Genomic DNA, 21,559 nt, shown 5'->3' with positions numbered 1-21,559 from the left:
TATCCTTGCTATATACCACTCTAGTATTATTCAATGTTTTTGCCTTTTACAGATGATATCTGCGCCTTAACACATGTTCATGGATGTAAAAATATTTTTACATTTTCTTTTGACATCTCTCTTATCATCCTTTTTGTTCACTTTTTACTGGTGAAACGTGTTTCTCAATTTTGTTTTGGTATATTTGTTTTTTAACTAGCAACGTCCAACTAGGTATATTATTTGTAATTTAAATATTTTAGGTACAGGTCGGTTACAAAGGCGATAATGGAACTGAGTGGCTTGTTAGTGGTTTTATAATTAGTAAAAATTACGTTCTGACTGTAGCTCATGGTGCTAGACCACGTGGAAAGTAAGTACAGCATATTAATATTAAACATGTAAGCTGTAATAGTTTCGAAAAAGTTATTTAATTTACAATAATGCGATTAGAAAATTGAACCATAAATTACCTCAACAATTAAGTTTTAAGCACTTAGTGATATTTCCACGGCTGGGCAGTACCCTATTGAGTACAAATTAAGGAAAATGTCAAAATCTCAAAAAACTGCACTTAGTGAGTTTTAGTACTATTTCAGACTAAGACACTTAGTGTCTGACACCGGTGTTCAATTTCAGCAAATCATTCAGCCCTGTGATGAATCACTCACGTTAAATTTAACGTAAAGTTATCCTGTAGTAAGTTATAATCCTCGAATTGCTGTGATGTATCATATTTAACTTGCGTTATTTCTTGACAGTTCTTGAGTTACCTGATATATCAACTGTCACTTTATAACGCGACGTTAAACCTCAAGTTATGAAATAACTTTCTAGTTATGTAAGGATGTGTAAAGTTAGGTTCATCTTTTGACTTGTTTGTAGATAGAAATCAAGTGAATATTCAACGAAGAACGCTGCTGCAGGTTGTTCTAGGATTTTGTGCCGCTTGTTATTAATTTAATATCAAATATCAAAGCAGTACAAAACTAAAAATATCAAAAAAAATAGACCTCGAATAACAATTAAAAGCACATAGGTAATAATAAGATTAAAACAATACTTAAAAATGGAAAGAAAGTCTTATAATTTAAGAATCGAAGGGTAATATAATTTTAAAAATCATACAAAAATCAAATCGAGATATAATTGAAATTTATAAACATAGAACTATACCTACACATATGCAGTGTTGCCAGAGAAATTTTTGTAAATGCAATGGAATGACTGGAATAGTGACACAAAATGTACTGAACCAACACATTTTGCACAGAAACTTAAAAAAAACGTCGTTTAATATTATTTGAAGCAAATTTCTTTTATCACAAAATTTGGGATTTTTACTTTAAGATACTTTAGCATCAAAAGTTTGGTTGTTCATTGTATCAAATTGGTACAAGTGTGCCAACTCTGGCAACGCTGCTTTTATGGTTATCTTTCAATCCTGTCAATCCTGTGCCATGTTGCGATCAATCTCTCGCACTCACTCTAACTTGTACTATTTCTACATAAGATTCTCTTTATTACTTCAAAATTTGTTACTCAAATGTTGCTTTTTTTAACGATTAAGAAATAACTCATACCATAAGGGTGGCGGATACGTCACACGAAATTTACGTAAATAGTTATGAAGATAGATATCCCTCATAGTTATCTTAACTTTAACGCGAACGTTAAAGTTAACGTAGTAGCCCGATCAAAGAACAATCTGTTTCCAAAAAAATAAAGAAAGGATGAAAATTTGGGAATAGGTAGTTGAAATTATCTATTATTATATAAAAAAAGTTTATAATCCTACATCCCCTTCATTTTAAAAAAATCGAGGGAATACCCCCCTCTCGAAGATGAAAAAAATACATTCAAAATAAGACCGGAATTGGATAAAATGACTAATTCTAAACAACTTTTTTTCTATAGAGTTTTTTCACTAAGTCAATACTTTTCGAGTTATTTGCGAGTGGATATGTTCATGTTTAACAAAATAAAACATGTTTTTGGACGGTTTTTCGAAAATAACTCAAAAAGTAAGTATTTTAGCAAAAAAAAATATTCTTAGCAAAAATATAGAAGATAAAAAATTGAAAAAAATGGTGTATACATGAGGTCTGTAAACCTAGTAGAAGCAGAGTTGCAGCTAATGAAAAGTAGGTTCTTCTTCGTCAAATTCCAAATGGAATATTTCAATGTAAAATAACCCAAAAATGGAGCAATTTTAGGGGAAAATACATTTTAACTTTTTAAGTGTTCAAAAAAAGCTTTATTTTTTTTTTAAAACGTAATATTAAAAGTAAGTGAATTACGCTCAAAATATTGTTGGTCCCTTTTATTTTTGGTAAAAAAATCGCGAAAGTCAACCCCTAATTAGCATCACGTATACATTATTTTAACATTACCACTTCAAAAGTTACTTTGTCTATGTATTATTCATATTATGATCTGTAAGTTTCATCGGTTCAAAGTGCTTCGTTTTGAAAAAGCGGTAGTTAAAATGACCTCAACGAGTAACTAATCACGAATTTAGGCAAATTTTGAACAGCCATAGCATAACCAATTTTTGTCTAACAAGAAAACAAAAAATCAAAAATATTCAGAAAAGCAAAACGTAAATTTTGTTACTCTTTGAGATTTTTGGTATTCCTAATTGTTTTTAACTTAATTCCATAAAAAATTACGATTTTTTCAAAATAAAAAAGAAATGTTTTATTTTAAACCCAATGTTTTTCAAAACTGAGCACTTTGAACCAATGAAACTTATAGATAATATAAACAATACATAAGTAAAGTAACTTGTAAAGCGGTAACGATTAATTTTATTTGAGAAGCTAATTAAGGGGTGATTTTCGATATTTTTTTACCAAAAAATAAAAGAGACCAACAATATTTTGAGCGTAACACACTTACTTTTAAGGTTAGAAGTTTTTTTTTAAACAAAAATAAACCTTTTTTAAACACTATAAAAAGTTGAAATGAGTTTTCCCCGAAAAGTGCTTTGTTTTTTTGTTATTTCACATTGAAATATTCGATTTGGAATTTGACGAAGAAGAACCTACATTTCATTAGCTGCAACTCTGACTCGGCTCCTACTGGGTCTGCAGACCTCACGCATACACAATTTTTTTCAATTTTTTATAAGCTATATTTTTGCTAAGAATATTTTTTTCGCTAAAATACTTACTTTTTGAGTTATCTCCGAAAAACCGTCCAAAAACATTATTTTTTTTTTGTTAAAAATGAACACATTCACTCGCAAATAACTCGAAAAGTATTGACTTAGTAAAAAAAACTCTATAGAACAAAAGTTACATAGAATTAGTCATTTTATCCAATTCCGGACTTATTTTGAACGTATATTTTTTCACCACCAAGAAAAAAAAGTTTCACCCCGTATTTTCCAATTTTTGTAAAATGGCGGGGATGTAGAATTGTAAACTTTTTCTTATACAATAATAGACAATTTCAAATACCTATTCCCAAATTTTCATCCTTCCTTTATTTTTTTGGAGGTTTTCGTAAAGTTTTGCGTTCCCTGTTCGGGCTATAGGTCATCCATCAGAGGGCTGATGTTTTAAATGAACGACTACAGACGAGCCACTTTGAGTGTAAGTATAGAGGGTACCTACTTACCTCTAATAGGACGTTATAACCCTTATGAAATGGCGATTTGATACAGTATGAAGCCATCTTTTTAATGGAAATTTTGTCTGTAATTACTTCCAGTTCTCGTGTTTTGATAATACGTTTGCCAATTTTCTTTTTGATACCATTTACTAATATTATCAACACTTGAAATGGGTAGTAAGTTGAAGCGAGGTAAATTGCCTATTTCTAGCCTGTTTGCTATTTCGTGCTCATAATTTCAGCGTTTCTCTTTATCCATAATAATATTTAAAGAGTCATAATTTCCAATTCTATATGATTTAGTGGTTGGGACTTATTTACGTTTGTTAGTATTTGAAGAAAGTATCTATATTTCACAAATGTGGTATCGAGGTAACAAACTACAAAAACTCGATGAAGTACAACAAAGTTTTTTTATTAAAAAGATCAATAAAAATGGACTCGTTTTGGCTCAGCAAGAGCCATCATCATCATATAAGTACAGGAACACAAACATCAAAAACTCACCTACAATATAATATTATAAAGAATTACACATGAGAATTTTAGCATGTGGTGACAACGCCCACCTCACTTAAGAAACTTACCAGAACAGGAAGGAGGAAGAATCAACTAGTTTAAAAGACAAATAATACTGCAAAAACATTCTTTGGTTTTGCTGTTAAGCGATTTCTACATTGTATTTTAAATCAAAAAGTAGTTTTGTAAGGAAGAACATTTTCATGTGGAGGAACCATCTTGCGAACAGATCAGGTGTAAAGAGCCTTCCGTTGAAGTGTCAAATTACGGTAAACTGTCAAAATTGCACTCTAATTTGACACTTCACCGGAAGGCTCTTTACACCTGATATGTTCGCATCCACATGAAGATGTCCTTACACAATTACTTTTTTATTTATAATACAATGTAGAAATCGCTAAACAGCAAAACCAAAGAATGTTTGTGCAGTAATATTTGTCTTCTAAACTAGTTGATTTTTCCTCCTTTCTGTTCTGGAAAATTTCTTAACTGAGGTGGTCGTTGTCACCACATGCTAAAATTCCCATGTTTAATTCTTTATAATATTATATTGTAGGCAGTTCTTGATGTTTGTGTTCCTGTTCTTATATGCTGATGATGGCTCTTGCTGAGCAGAAACGCGTCTATTTTTATTGATCTTTTTAATAAAAAAACTTTGTGGTGCTTTTTCGAGTTTTTTGTACTTTGATTTGTTAGTATTGTTAGTATTGTTAGAAAAAAATTATCATTTGCACTCTTTACGTAGATAAAAGATGTCACATCGACGTTAAAATGAAAGTAGAGTTTGTGAAAAGTGAAACTTTAAATACGTAAAAAACAATGGTAGACCTTGAATTGCAAAAAAATATCGTCTGTTTTTATTTTAATATATTTTCTCAGCGTAAAGAGTGCCAAAGATAGTCTTTTACAAGGGTAAAACGTATATATGTATTGTCGGCATAAAACGCTATTCATAACATCGTTCTCTGTCGAAGAGAAATCTGAAAATCAAATGGTAATTTAATTTTAGTAGCCCACCTGAAATAGTAAGAGCTGGAGTAACAGATCAAGCGGACCTGTCAAAAGCGCAGATAAGAACAATTGAGTCTATCATAGTTCATCCTGAGTATAAGCCACCAGTGAAATACAACGATATAGCTCTTCTTAAAATTAAAGAAGATTTTGTATTTAATAAGTTCGTTAATCCAATATGTTTACACACCAGCGAAGAAAATCCAGATGTAAAAGGTATTCACTCAGGTAAGTCACTATACTTATAGTCTTACGTTATGATTATAACCATGAAGTTGTTAGTGTTTTTACAATCATCTCTGATATGAATTTATTAATTACCCATTTTCAAACTTGAACCAAAATAACTAAAATATAATTGTAGAACATCTTCTTCTTTAAGTGCCATTTACGCCACCGAGGTCGGCAATCCTTATAGCTACTCGGACTTTAGAGACAGCTGCTCTGAAAATTTCATTTGATGTACCGGGTGTCCCAATAAGAATGGCTCTCGGCCATATCTAATGAACCATATCTCATGAACAAAAGTTGCCTCGAAAAAAGCCTGGAAATTATTTTCATAATTGTAGGTCTACCGCTAGAGGGCGTAATATCAAAAATTAAAAATCGAAATTTTAAAAAATTTACCTAATGAAAGGGCACTGGAAATCCAATCATCGTATTCTTCATAAAATTTTGAGCATATTTGATTTCACAAGTTTAAGTCTACCTTTGCAAATAAGTGTGGGGGTGAGTGGGAACCTTCGTATAAAAAAATGGCTGTAAGTTCGGTTCTGCTAAATCGAATTTTGCATATTTGGTCTTGTTGAAATAGCTCCTTTTCGTCAATGTAAGAGTCTTATATCGAAATAGCCTAATAAGTAATAAGCCAGCTAGTAGGCGTTATTGAATTATTTTCGGAAACCTAGTTATCTTAAGAGAATACTAAATACAAGTATGCATTTTTAATCCTGTATTACAAAATTAGACCAAATTAGCAACATAACACCGAAAACCGCATGTAGATACCTTTTTTCTATCTCGAGATATCCTAAGAAAGTGTAAATTTTAAACAACTGTTAATGTCACCGGTAAACGTAGCTTATGAAAACTACAGCATTTTCCAGATCTAAACGTATACAATTAATTAAAATAAACAATATGAAAAAAAAACACTATAAAATATAACAAAGAAATAAAAGCAACTAGGTACTTACTTAGTCTTCTTCTCCTTCTTCTTCTTCTTCTTCTTCTTCTTCTTCTTCTTCTTCTTTTTATATAGACATTACTCTGTCTGTTTTTCAATGTGCCTCCAGTAAGTTGTCATTCCATCTTTTTCGTGGTCTTCCCACTGATCGTCTTCCTATTGGGGAACCGTCTCTCGCCGTCCTTACTACTCTATTTGCTATCATTCGGCTTATGTGGTCATTCCATTCTACTCTTCTGCTTTTCACCCAGTTATTAATGTTGTCCACCTTGCATCTCCTTCGTAAATCTGCACTTCTAGCTCTATCCCACAGTGTCTTACCATCGATTTTTCGCAATGTTTTCATCTCTGCTGTTTCTAGCATTCTTTTTGTCCTTTCTGTATCAGGTCGTGTTTCTGCCGCGTATGTCATACTTGGTCTGATGACTGTTTTGTAAATTCTGCCTTTCACTTCTTCTCTGATGTTTTTAAGTATTTCTCCATATTGTTTCATTCAGGCAACCTGCGGCTAAGTTTGCTTTATTCACCTGATCTTCCACTTCTGTTTCGATCTTTCCGTAGCTGCATAGTGTGATGCCTAGATATTTAAACTCCATGACTTGTTCTATTATTTGACCCTCCAGCTCTAATTTACACCTTATTAGATCTGCTGTTATAACCAAGCATTTAGCCTTTGTTGGAAAAAAAAGACTTACTTAGTGACGACCTAAATGTTCAAATTGTTGCCCATAATTTTTGATGCAAGCATTTACTCTTTCAAGAGTAGATTGAACAGCAGGCTCAATGTCTGCTTTCACAATGCTTTGAATGGCGTTTCGTATTCTCTAGATTCTAGATAATGTTTTCTCGAGTAGTGGGTCTAGCGGCAAAAAAATCTTTAAACGGTTCCTACAAATAAAAGTCTAAAATAGTTAAATCTGTTGCTATTCAATCTACTTTTAAAAGAGTAAATGCTTGCATCGAAAATGATGGGCAACAATTTGAACATTTAAGTAGTCGCTAAGACTAAGTAAGTACTGGCTTTTATTTCTTTGTTATATTTTATAGTGATGTTTTCATATTGTTGTTTTAATTAATTATATACGTTTACATTTGGAAAATGTTTATTTGTTTTTTCCATAGCACACCACCTTTCCTTAACCTCGTTTACCTGTGACAGTAACAGTTTTGTTTAAAATTTACACATTTCTTAAGATATCTCGAGATAGAAAAAAGGTATCGACTTGCGGTTTTCGGTATTATGTTTCTAATTTGGTCTAATTTTCTAATACAAGATTAAAAATGCGTAGTTGTATTTAATATTTTCCAAAGAAAACTAGATTACTGAAAATAATTAAATTACGCCTCCTAGATTGCATAATACTCATTAGGCTATTTCGAAAATAAGACACTTACATTGATGAAAAGGAGCTGTTTTCAACAAGACCAAGTATGCAAAACTCGATTTAGCAGAACCGGATTTACAGCCTTTTTTTGATAAGAAGGTTCCCACTCACCCCCACCTCTTATTTTCAAAGGTAGACTTAAACTTGTGAAATCAAATATGCGCAGAATTTTATGAAGAATACGATGATTGGATTTCCAATAACCTTTCATTAGGTAAATTTTGTAAAATTTTGATTTTTTAATTTTTGATATTCAATTACGCCCTCTAGCGGTGGACCTACAATTATGAAAATAATTTCCAGGCTTTTCTCGAACCAACTTTTGTTGTAGATATTTTTTTCTCAAAGCTGTACTATAAACGGTTCCTGAGATATGACCGAGAGACATTCTTCTTGGGACACCCGATACATCCGTACATTGGAGCATAATCCTGCATAATTTCCTGCATAATCAATTGTCAATTCGGCCTTTGACTAGTCAAACCTAGGAGAGACTAATTTAGTTAGGCAAACGTCGAATCTTAATTTCATGAAATCAGGCTGTGACCAGTTAAACCCCGATCAGGTATTTTTTCTTATTTGTAAATAACGTGTCTCGACAGCTACTGGCCGTTGGCACGGGAAACGTTTACAATATTATAGATACAAATTATACATACATTATAAATACAAATTAATATGTTGGTACAATCAGTTCTTATTAGTGAAGCCAAACAATAAAACTTCAACGAAAACTTTTCGTTTATAAATTCGCAAAGTCCTTTCATTCGTGCGTGCCGCTTCTACAATATTTAGAGACCACTTAGAGATGGATTCCTATGTAGTTTTGTCCTCCTGAATCCAAATCTGAAAACGGAATTTCGCTATCTCTAACCATCTTCGAGATATCCGACCTCAAAATCGTCATTGTGACGTCACAAGCCTTCTTTAAATATTTTATTTTCTTCCGACATAGAAACGTCAACTCAACTCACGGTTATATTAGGCAGGCCGCACATCAAAGAAACATGAAACGTAAATTACGTTTCATGGAAATAAAACAGTGCTAAACAAATATACGTCCGGCCAGTTATAAAACTCTCCGAAAATAGAAATGTGTCATGAGCATGAATCACACTCGTTTCATTGGTAGGCGGACTTTGAGATTTGTTTAGCAGTGTTTAGTTTCATGAAACATGTTTTTCGTTTCATATTTCATGTTTTTCGTTTCATGTTTCTTAGGTGTGCGGCTTGGCTTAGACTTTATTACGGTTGCCTTGACCGACGGTGGTGGGGAGACTTATATTTTTGACTTTACGTCACAACAACACACAATCCCATATTTTTAAATGATTTTCGATCATTTATTATGTGTTATTGTGTATATATGTGTATTATTTGTGTTATTATGAAATAATAAGAAAAATAGTACACATTTTATCTTATACCGGGTGGTGAATCGTAAAAAGGGGCACAGGAAGCTCAATGTAAAATTCTAAATTGTTGAATTCCTGCTTCCCTAATTATTTTACATCAAAAGTCATGAGAGAATACTTGTAGAGAATTAAAATCTGTATTAAAATCAAAAGTTAAAATTGTTCTACGATTTAAATGCATTCCAAAATTTTGAAAAATATGATACATTTGCCACAATAGGTATGCGTGTAAAAGTTAGGCCACACGTTACTATACTCCATCTAATTTGCTTACCGTTCCACGTCATCCACGTCATAGGCCGAGACGTCACATGATACCAACACGAAATATTTAGGCGGTAGGTGTGTTCTTTTTTAGAATCACTCTGCCGAGTACACTGGCGTTACTGCCGCTAGGCATATTTTATTATATACGCGTAGAAATAATATTTAAAGATTTCTATTAATGTTAACTTAAAGAAATACACAATAATATGTTTCATTTAATTTGTTATAAAGCGTTTTTATGAAGCATATTTGTTCGGAATACACTGTAACTATAATCGAACGAAGGTGATATTTTGGCATAAATCAGGGCCGGATTTAAGGGAGGGCAGGCTGGGCAGTTGCCCGGGCCCCCACATTTCGGGGGCCCCGACAAAGTCCCAAACATAAGAGGTTCATTTAAACAGATATTGGCAGGAGACACAGGAACAATGTATGACAAGTATAAAATGAAGGAGCGTAGGAGTGATAATATTGCATTGTTCATTGTTATGTTTTTGACCTTCCACCGGGTGAGTGTATTGCTTCGTTTGTAAATTCCTATCAAGTGATGAGAAGAGAATTTTGTGATAGGAAACATGCAGATGCAGATAGTAGGCTTATGGATCACGAAATGTCTAAAGCACACGAAAGAATTGGGCGTATTGATACTGAAGTAGCAAAACAGGCCGAAGAAATAAATAATTATTGGAAAATCGTAACTCAAAGACTAATTTTAGTGTTTTAAAGTTTATTTGTGAACGAGATTTAGTATTTCGCAGCGAAAAGGAGTTGTCGAGTTCATGACAAAATGAAAATTATTTGAACATACTCCACTTATTAGCTGAATATGATCAATTTTTGAAGCACCATATTTTAATAAATATATATTCAAATCCTGGAAGCGGACATGTCAAATATTTTTCATTAACCATTTGTGAGGAAATTGTACATCTGATGGGTCAAAACGTATTAAATGAAGTAGTTTCAAGGATTAAGAAGTCAAAATATTATTCAGTTCATACAAATCAATTAACTGTGATATTTCGTTACATAGAAAGTTTCACTCCTGTTGAAAGGTTTACCATATTTTTGCCAAATCGCCATCATAAAGCAGAAGACGTATTTAATTATCTAATGACATTTTTGCAAGAACATGATATCGATCTGAAAAACTGCAGGAGACCGTCCTACGTTAATGCGTCAGTTATCAGTGAAAAATACAATGGTGTTCAGGCTGAAATTATAGAACAAAAAGGTACATATCCATACGTGAGTGCTCCGTGCTCGGTGTAGCTGCTTAAATGGATACGGCATGCGCTCGCCTACATATAAACAGCAAACCGGTTAAATCACTGGTTGGCGATCACCAACGTATCCACTATGTGGAGTTGCTACACCGAACACGGAGCACCCAAGTATGGATACGTACCTTAATATCTTGGAGTTGTGGATTCCAGTCCTTGTGTCGCCCACTCTCTAAATTTAGTTTCAAAAGCTGCAACTGAGTGTTATCATGCATTAGCATAGCACCGCATTCTTTAATTTCTTAGAGGAACTAGCTATATGTATTTTTCACTTCTTCTACATATAGATACAACTTAACAGAATATTTAAAAGCTGCGTCTTAAAGCGACAGCAACACAGATCGTGCCAAAATATTATTGTTCTTAAAAGAGCAAATGCTACTAGACGGTCATGGAGGTAATGCCGCAAAAGAACTAGTTAAAGGTTAAAATCAGATTAAAGGAGCATTATCCAAAATTTAGGAAGACTATGAGCAACAATTTAAAACACATTGCAAATGGTTTGTTGTACCTATAATCGAATGTGTTTACTGGAAACAGAGAGGATATCAGGGAGGACAAACAACACAAGTCGTATTGTTTAAGATCCAAATAATGACCTTAATTCAGGAGTGGCAGCACTTAGATCACTTATACAAATTTTACAGTCAAGACGTGACAATTTCGAAAGATATGAGAACATCGGGGAAGTTTAGAACTCAAAATTTTATCGCTATTATAGATTACGTCTAAGTCAGAGGCTTTCTGCATATGATTCCATCCATTCCAATTTTGGATTTTTATATCATTTTGGAAAATTTTAAAATTCAGCTCTGAATGATATTGAAGCTCACTCACTAAAGCTTACCAACATTTATAGCAATGATTTAGATGAAAGCCTATGTGTCCATCTGGTACAGTTTGTAAGATTCTTCAATTCATTTAAAGAGGAAATCAGCTCATCAAATATAAGCAAAGAATTTCAAATGTACCAACTGCAAAAAAAATAATATGAATGTTTCGAAATGTTGAGGTGACACTCTGTTAATATTTAGTTCTGATGCTAACTAACTGCAGTGGTTAGAGATCATTCTTAAAATTTAAGTTAATTAAAAATCGACTTCGGTCTATGATGGGCCAAGAGTGTTTGACTCATCTATCTACAATGAGCATTGGCCACGATGTCTAAATGCAGTTTATGTCCCACATAATCAAGAAATTTTCAATTAAAATATCTCGAAAAGTTCCCGGACTTTAACCATACATCCTATTATTTTTAAAATGTAACTGTAACAAGTTACAACTCTTGTACTTTTTATTATTAGAATTATATTTATAAAAGTATATCAATATTTTTTTAATGGTAGGAGGCAGGGCCCCCACACCAATTCTGCCCAGGGGCCTCCACAGGCTTAAATCCGGCTCTGATGTCAGTGGTTAAGGGTTAATTTGTTTATTTTAGTTTATTGTACCGTAATTGATGTTTATTGTTGATTGATAAAATTTTACTACTGATTCTTTCTTTTTTAGGTTGGGGTGCAACAAGTTATTTAGAGGACAGACCAACTCACATGGTTAAGATTATAGTGAACTTTGACAGTAACGAAAGTTGCAATAAGAGCTTTAGCGGTCAACACAAAACACGAGCTTTACCACAAGGCATTATAAAAGATAAACTGGTGTGTGCTGGAGGAAACCAAACTGACGGATGTCAGGTACTGACAGTAGGAAGCTAGGACAAATTAGTAATCCCAGGACAAAAATCCCCAGAAAAAATTACGGACAAGTAATTCCTACAAATTTTTTTTGAAAAAATATCCCCACAAAAAACTCGGACAAAATGCAACAAGAAATATTTGCTGCCGAATAGTTATCTAAAAGTTTTCCTGTGAATGCAAAATGCAAGCGACACAAATATTTTTAGCCTCATTTCAAATTTGACAGTTGTTATAGCAATCGTCATTAATCCGCTTTTCGGCCCGAAAATAATGATAAACAATTAAAACTAAGCATGAATTGTAATTTTTATTGCCAAATCTCGAATTTCAATTGAAAGTTTTTCAAAAATCATGGAAGATGTGGGGATTGAGCTAACGCTGTGAGAATCATGTAATGATTGGCTTAAATCTTTTGCACACTCTGCTTTAAATAACTCTGTTCAAAATATTGCTTATTCATGATGACTACTGGTATACTACTATGATAACTGCTGGTCCTAAAAATTATAATCTTGATTGTAATGTAAAATTTTTTTTTTGTAAATTTAACGTCAAATATATTTAGTCATCATCAATGGCGTTACAACTCTTCGAGAGTCTTTGTCGCGTTTACTATTGCCTTCCATGTTTATTGAAGTGTGCCACTATTTCCCATTGTCTCACTCCCATTTTCTCTAGATCTTCTCTGACTGCATCTTTGTACCCTTTTCTAGGCCGTCCTACAGACCTTCTCCCACCTGTCCTCTCCACGAGCAGCTATGGCTATTTTGATTTTTGGATAATTTTTTAAAGTTTTAAAACCGGATATTGAATTGTAATGCCCATAAATTTGTTCCAAAAAGCACCAAAATAGTCAAAATAATCGAAAAGTATAATCTTTGTATAACTTTCTTCGCGATGCTTTGTTCTGGTTATACCCTGTCTGACCCTCGAAGAGATAGAACGCCATTGATGATGATGACGACTAAATATTTTTGAAGTTAAATTTACAAAAAATAACAAGTTTTTTTGCATTACCAGCAGTTATCATCACGAATAGGCAATGTTTTAAACAGAGTTATTCAAAACAGAGTGAGCAAAAGATTTAAGTGAATAATTACAACATGATTCCCACAGCGTTAGCTCATTCCCCATATCTTCCACGATTTTTAAAAAACTCACAATTGGAATTCGAAATTTTGTAATCGAAATTACAATTCATGCTTAGTTTTAATTGATAATTAATTGATTGGTTGACTTACCTGTTAAGGAAGGACAATCATAATTGTCCTATCTTACATTTCGAACATTTGTACTAATGGTAGTGGTATTTTCTGGCCGCTGATCACAGTTTAAAGAAGAAGAATAAGAAAAAAGAAGATATTAGGCTTCTTGACACGTGACGTGCACACATCACTGTTTTTTTTTTTTTTTATTTTGATCGCACAAAAACGGGTGGGTTCGAAAGAATCAAAGGGAGGGAGCGTACAAATGTTCGAAATGTAAGATCGGACAATTATGATTGTCCTTCCTTAACAGGTAAGTCAACCAATCAATTAATTGTCCTTCACATAACATTTCGAACATTTGTACTAATGGTAGGCTGTTGAAAGATTAAGCAATATTGTGCGATAATTAAACAAAACTACATTGCAATCCAAAAATCGAAACTTTACATTTTTTTTAGGAACTTTACAAAAAAAAAAGAGAGAATGTATTAGAACAATTAAGAGTAATGTTTGTAAATAATAAGAACATTAATGTTCTTATGCAATAATAATAACATAAACATATAATTACAAACGTATAACAAACAATAAACAAACGCAGAAGCATACATGGACTAAACAGACAATATAGTTTTTGCAAAGAGTCCGTAATCTTTTGCTAGAGGTTTATTATAAAAAATATTAAATACTTGAAAATTTTCTGTCAATCCCGCCGTCTTTCTAATAGTTTCTATATTTAATGCAGCTCTAGCTCCTGCTGACTTAGATGCTTGTCTAACACTACACTCTTTAAAAATATTGGTGTCTATGTTACATAATTTTAAAACATCTTTTAGCCATATACTCAAAGTCTTCGTAAATGCTGCTTTCTATGTTTTTTTTATTGTTATAAACAACTTGTCCTCTGATTGAGGACGAATGATTTTAGAAATCTCTAAATAGTGACATAAAGTCGATGCTACACACAACTGTGGTTTTTCTTTAAAATAGAGAAATCTTAAAATAGGTTGATTTTTATTTTTAGAAGAAGTCTTTATCCTATCTGGTATCATAATCGCAATTTTATCTTGATCCATGAAAATATTTTGAATTTTTATTAGGGATAGGGTTTGCAACCTGTGAGCTGTAGTCAGAGCAATTAACATTACAAGTTTGTAAGTAAGTTCTTTCAAGGAAAGACCTGTGAGAGGAAATAATGTTTCTAAATAAAATAATACTGGTTGAGGGTCTCAAGTAAATTGATATTTGGTATATATACCTTTGTAAAATTTTTTATAAACAGATTTTTATGATTTTATGGTATATGTATTATCAATGCCAATGCAGCTCTATGAATGTTTATAGAGCTGTATGTATAATCCCGATCTACGATATATTTAATAAAATTAATAATATTTGATAATTCATAAGCAAAAGGGTCCATATTTTTTCTATACTATACCTCCACCATCTCTTGAAAACTGTATCATATAAATTTAGTGTTTTTGTTGTAATAGATGCAATCATAATTGTGATGGAATGCTCAGGAATACCATTTCTTAAAAAAGCTTGCCTGACAAACATGCGATAGTCAGGGTAAGATGTTGGTGTCCCGGATATGGAAGACTAAAAGGCTGCAAAATTAAATTTTTACCAGGTCCTAAAATTATCTTTTTGCCTGATATCCAAGGTTGGTTACCAAGGCTGATTTGGCCATTCTGCTACTACCACAATTCCTACTGCTTTGTCACATATGATTTTTTCTAAAACTCTTGGAATAATAGCAAAAGGTGGAGTAGAAAAGCATAAAATTTTAATCCATGCCAATTTAGAGTGAAGGCATCAACTTTCTCCGATTCGGGGTCAGGTTTCCAAGATACATACCTTGTACATTTTTTGTTAAGTTATGTGGCAAATAAACGATTTCTGGAATATGAAGCTGTTTAAAAATTATATTAACACAATTATCACTTAAAGAATACTCTGTTCCTATTTTCAAAATCTTGACTCTGAATCGGCAATAATATTTTCTTTTGTACTGATATAAGATGCAAATATTTTTAAATTTCTATTTTCACAGTATTGTCAAATTTCTCTGCAAATGTTGTTAAGATTAGATTAGAGTATTGCACACTCCCCATCTTGTTAATACAAGATACAGCTGTTGTGTTATCTATTCTTAGCAAAATATTACAATTCCTATATTCCTTGGGAAAGGATTTCAAGTCATTATATGCTGCCAATAGCTCAAGTACATTTATATGTAGTTCTCGCTGTCCATAACTCCAAAAACTATGAGTTTTATTATCATTACAGCATGCTCCCCATGCTAAAAGAGATGCATCACAAAATATTTCAAGTACATAATCAGATTCTTTTATATTTTGTTCACTAATTGGTATGTTATATAACCACCAATTGAAATCACAAGTATTTAGGTATGGTCATTTTTGTGTTAAAACTATTAGTTTTAGAAGGAGCAAGCCACTTTTCTTTTTCTAAATTTTTTAAGTATAATTTTCCATATTTAACTGAAAGACAAACTGCTACCAACTGACCGATTAAAACTGCAAATAATCTTATCGTACATGTACTTTTATTTTTGATGGTCTGAATACTATTAATTATTTTTTCTTTTTTTTTTTTGTCAGCAGGTGCAAAATATATCATTTTATTAGAATCAAACGTAAAACCAAGAAAAGTTATAATTTTTGTGGGTGAAAGTATACTTTTTTTTTTATTTATAGCAAATCCCAGGCGGAAAACAGAAAAAGTTTCAACAATATTTTCCTTAAATTCTTAATATGATTTTGAAATCAGTAAAGTGTCATCTAAAAAAATGACAGAAGTAAAGCCTCTTGTTCTTAGATTGTTTAAGGCTGGTTTTAAGGTTTTCGTAAATATAAAAGGCGAGATATTCAAACCAAATGGTAAGAAGTTGAAATGATATAGAATATTTTTGTACTCCAATTTTAAATATTTTTTTTTTTTAATTTTCATGAAGAGGAATAGCAAAATAGGCATCTTGTAAATCTACTTTTGCCATAAAACAACCCTTGAAAAATGAGCTTGAGAACTGACCTATAGTCTTCCAACTTGAAATGTGGGGCTTCTATAAAGCAATTTAACTGTTTTAAATTTAAAACAAATCTATGACTTCCGTCCTTTTTGGGCACTAGACAATATGAAGAAAGGAATTGCTCTCTTGTATGCTAAGAAGAAGAAATAGCTCCCTTATCTAGTAATTGCTTTATAGCTAAATCATACGACTCATTTGGGTCTATGAAAAACTTTTGGTGCTCTCTCTTGAGACGGTGTTGTTTTAAATAAAATATTAAAACCTTGGACCCAACTTAAAACTTTGTTGTCTGAAGTAATCTTTTTCCGGTTTTTAAAATAATTAGCCACATTTTCTGCTGATTTTTTATTTACCTTTAGTATGACCTCCTGGTTGTTCTGGTTGGGTTTTGATGCTGTTGTCTGCTCGTCTGTTTGTATCTCGATGTTGGTTGAGGATGATTTGGGTACTGGCTTTGTCGAAATCTTGGTCTGTTCGAGGCTGGATTGAAGTTTAAACTCTGTTGATTGAAGTTGTAAGATTCTGGAAGTACTCTTGTTGGATGCTCAGTGGAAAAAACAGCTTGGCGTTGTGGCGCGGTCTTCGGATAAAAAGTGGCTTTTTGTGGCTTCATTATAGAGCTGACTTGAAAAGCTGCTGATCTTGTATCTTTGCTTTCTTTCAACATTTCAATCAAATTCTCCCCAAATAAATATTTATCTATAGGTTGCTCGTCTAATAATTTTTTAAATTTTAAATTTAATGAAGAACTGAGCAAAAATCTTCTGTGCAAGGACATCTTATAAAACACTTCTATATTGAAGTTTATGTAATTGGCAATTGTTTCGATATTCGACCTCTTTATAAAGGGACATAATACTTGCAGCTAAAATTGTTTGCATAGTTTGCAAGTCTTTATCTTCCCTAATTTTATTTTTATCTTTTATGGCAGATAAAATCTCAGAATTCAACTGAGGTGGGCAAAGTCTTTCGCAGTTTGTAGCAGGTAAGAATTTTTCTGTAAGTTTACCCACAATACTTTTGTCTAAGCCTTTGGAAAGGGAATAGTTTAGCCTTTTTGCTACATCTGGCAACATTTCAGAAGCATTAAGGTTAGTTTTTAATGGGTCTTCCCCAATTAAGTTAATCATATTTAGAGAAATAGATTCTTTTTGTGTAGGTACCTCTCCAATGAAAAAATCTTCTGTCTGTTGTTGTGACTCCTCAATAAGTACTGCTGGTTGTAGATCTTCACTTGCCCTAAAATCTTCAATTATGCTTCAGTTATGCTCCAAATATGCTAATCTTCAGTTATGCTCAAATTGCATTGGATCTCATTTTCTGTATTATTTAGTGAAACTGATGGGCTATGCACCTCCACAATGGTTTCTGTAATATTATTTTTAATATTTTGACAAAAACAAATAAAAAATTAGTGTAAGTAAACTTGCTACGCTTGAAAAGTGAAATCAAGGTAAAATGTACAAACAAATATTTAAATAAATATTATGTATTCTATTTTAAATTTCTGTGCTACTATAAAATACCTCTGAGAAATAGGAGCATCTCAAATAAATCATAAAGATTTTCTGGGCTATTAAAAAATACCCGCTTCTCTAGTATTATTGTTTGAAGACAAGCCAAACACAAATTTTGTGTAAGTAACTTGCTATTCTTGTGATGTAAATTCGAAGTAAAATGTGTAATATTAGTTAAATAAAAATATATTCCATACTATACTTCTGGGCCACTATAAAGTGCCTCTGAGAAATAGGAGCATCTCAAATAAATCATAAAGATTTTCTGGGCTATTAAAAAATACCCGCTCCCCTAGTATTATTGTTTGAAGACAAGCCAAACACAAATTTTGTACAAGTAACTTGCTATTCTTGTGATGTAAATTCGAAGTAAAATGTGTAAAATTAGTTAAATAAAAATATATTCCATTCTATACTTCTGGGCTACTATAAAGTGCCTCTGAGAACTAGAAGCAGGTCAAATAATCATAAAGATTTTCTGGGCAACTTAAAAGTATCCTCTGATTTATTGTTATATCCTTAATTATTTAGTCTGTATTACTTTGGGCTACCTTAAGGCACCTTTAATGAGACAAACAGTATAATTTTTTTTTTGCAAAATGTGACGTTTTTGCATGTAATTTATGTTAACACATTTTCTACGAAATAAACATTATCAGGAAAACCCGTGCAGTCCGGCAACATAGTGCCTGTTTTATATTCGAACAGGAAGATGGCGAAAAAACAGGTACTATGGCAACAGAAAAATATATTGATAACAACAAAATAAAAGACTCCGTGTTTGAATTTGATTAAGATTGTCACTTTGTAAATAATTAACAAATATAGCTCTATTTATTCACGCTAAATTTAATTTAACTACCATAAGCAAATCAAAATAAATATCATAATATAAATACCTGAGTCCTTTTCATCCATTTCCTCTCTCAACTTTACCAATTTCTGTTGCAACTCTTCATATTTCCGCCGCTTTCGGGATAAACAACCACTCTTTGATGTCACACCTTTTCGGTATGAAAATTCTCCGGTGTGGACAAGCACACCTTTTTGGCATTTTAAACGCTTTTTAACAATTTTTATAAAATTATTTCGAACACGCGTGTGATCAGCAGCGCACAGAAAAAAACAGTGATGTGTGCACGTCACGTGTCAAGAATCCTAATATCTTCTTTTTTCTTATTCTTCTTCTTTAAACTGTGATCAGCGGCCAGAAAATGCCACTACCATTAGTACAAATATTCGAAATGTTATGTGAAGGACAATTATTATTTTCGGGCCGAAAAACGGTTTCATGGCAATTGCTGTAACTCTCATGCACTGAGGCTGAAAAACATTTGCATCGATTGCATTCACGGGAAAACTTTTAGACGACTATTCGGCAGCAAATATTTCTTGGGAATTTTTTGTGGGGACATTTGCCCAAAAAAATTGTGGCGATTATTTGTCCGGGGATTTGTGGGATTATTGTTGGGGAATTTTTATGGTGATTTTTTCTCCAGGGATAATTTGTGGGGATTTTTAGTCTGGGATTATTTGTCCTGGGATTATTTTTGTCCGGACCTAGACAGTAGTGCTGTAGTGCTTCAGTTTTATTCTCGGAATGTATTTTTAGGGCGAATCTGGAGGTCCTTTACAAATTTTCCGTAGAGACGAATACGGAACAAATTGTATATATGACGCAGTAGGAATTTCTTCATTTGGAGTACCTTGTGGAGTTACTGAAAAATCTTCAGTATTTACCAGGGTGTCCCATTATATCCCATGGATTGAGGAAATTGTCTGGGCTCAAAAATAAATGAAAAATTTTGAAATTTTGTCGTGAACGATAAAAATCAAAAGCGATAGATAAATAAACTTAGAAGAAAGGTTTTATTTGAGAACAGTGTAATATTTAAGACCAACTTTTGAACTTTTAATATACATTAAACTTTTTTTAAGACACAACACTTCTTCTTTTTTCTCAACTTCTCTCTTCTGAGAGAACGCTGTTCCTTACTCTTTTGTTTACCAATACAATCTTGGTAGCCTATCCTTTTTTTTTTCTGACCATTCATGCCTCCATGGCTGTGCTATTTTTGACACAACTATCATATTTCTAATTACTGACTTTTATTTGCCTCATTTATATGCCTTATGGTAGGTTTTGTTACCAAGAAATACGCTTTCTCTGTAACAGCTATAATTAATTTAAATAAAATAGAAACAAATAAAGGCCAGGCCATAAAGATTTGAGACTTCTCTGGGGTGGGTTAGAAAACACAAGAAGGAATCATTTTAGTCTGGCCTAAAATGATTTATTCAAAGTAGATTTTAGGAATATCTAACAAGAGGGCGCCAGCAAAAATATATGAGACTTATAAATTAAAGAGTAAATACATATAAATTTATTACCAAAACAAATATTGTTTATCAAATATCAATATATAATATAGTTACAATGTTTTAACTGAAAGAGAAAAACCTTGATAAAAAGTCACCTAGAACAGGTTTCAACTAAAGTACATAAAGTCCCTAAGAGCTCTTTACATTATTTTAAAATAAAACTGTTTAAATAATTTTGACATGACTTTAATGAAGAAATAAAATATTACCTATCTTAGGAACAAATAGACTAGTAAGATATTGAAGTGTCTCTCAAAAAAAAACAAAAGAATAGTCTTTGCAATGCGAAAGTATTGATGTAAATAATTTCACTAACCTTTAGTTCCCGAAATTGAACGTTTTCAAACCATCAACATTCTTACAAACAACCAATAGAAACAGTTGCATCCAACAACAACCTGATACTGCATTTCAGCAAACATCAAATCGGAATAAATATGTGACTTCAGCGGACAAAGTTCTCCAACTAATATTTAAAATATAATTCACAGCCTCTATACTCTATACCAAATTCTGGAAGATCTATGCCGTGGCAACACGTGGTTTTTTCTTCGTACAAAAAAATATGGCTAACGAATGCTTTCACAGAAACTAGATTCTATAATCCACATCCAACAAGGAATCAGAAAACTAAGTCCATACGATGTTCCATAAACTGAAGTAATCTTTAGAATAATCCAAAGTATAACATGTGATAATATATGCACTTTTTGATCGAAGGCTGATCGGTTTACTTAAAAAACCATGCTTTTACTTCGAGCAATCAACGAAGACCAGCTCTAAAATTAATTATCTATTTCGCACCTGACAGAAACCTTGAAATTGGCCTAATCAAAATAAAATGTTTCAACTCAACGTAGGTTTTTTCCGCTGCATTCATTTATTTATAAGATAATATATATTCTTGGGAAAAACGTTGATCGAATAATGGTCTGTTATTACTTGGGAATTCTTAAATTCTGCCAATAGCATTTACTATTGTAATGTTATTCAAAATACATTATAAACAGCATTTTTTTAAGAGTTAAGAGTAA

General features: G+C 32.3%; 1 protein-coding gene across 1 annotated transcript in view; it reads left to right on the top strand.

Moving 5' to 3' along the window:
- Positions 1 to 20,087, top strand: part of LOC114334285 (serine protease snake) — a 39,540-nt gene extending 19,453 nt beyond the window's left edge. Inside the window, exons 4-7 of the mRNA XM_028284326.2 lie at positions 243 to 352; positions 5,126 to 5,355; positions 12,173 to 12,357; positions 19,756 to 20,087. Coding sequence (XP_028140127.1) covers positions 243 to 352; positions 5,126 to 5,355; positions 12,173 to 12,357; positions 19,756 to 19,938 — 708 coding nt within the window. The 3' untranslated portion in view covers positions 19,939 to 20,087. The remainder of the gene's footprint in view (positions 1 to 242; positions 353 to 5,125; positions 5,356 to 12,172; positions 12,358 to 19,755) is intronic.
- Positions 20,088 to 21,559: the final 1,472 nt, after the last annotated feature.

Source organism: Diabrotica virgifera, chromosome 4 (assembly GCF_917563875.1).
Source record: "Diabrotica virgifera virgifera chromosome 4, PGI_DIABVI_V3a".
Classification (NCBI taxonomy): Eukaryota; Metazoa; Arthropoda; class Insecta; order Coleoptera; family Chrysomelidae; genus Diabrotica; species Diabrotica virgifera.
This window is presented reverse-complemented; position numbering and strand designations above follow the sequence as displayed.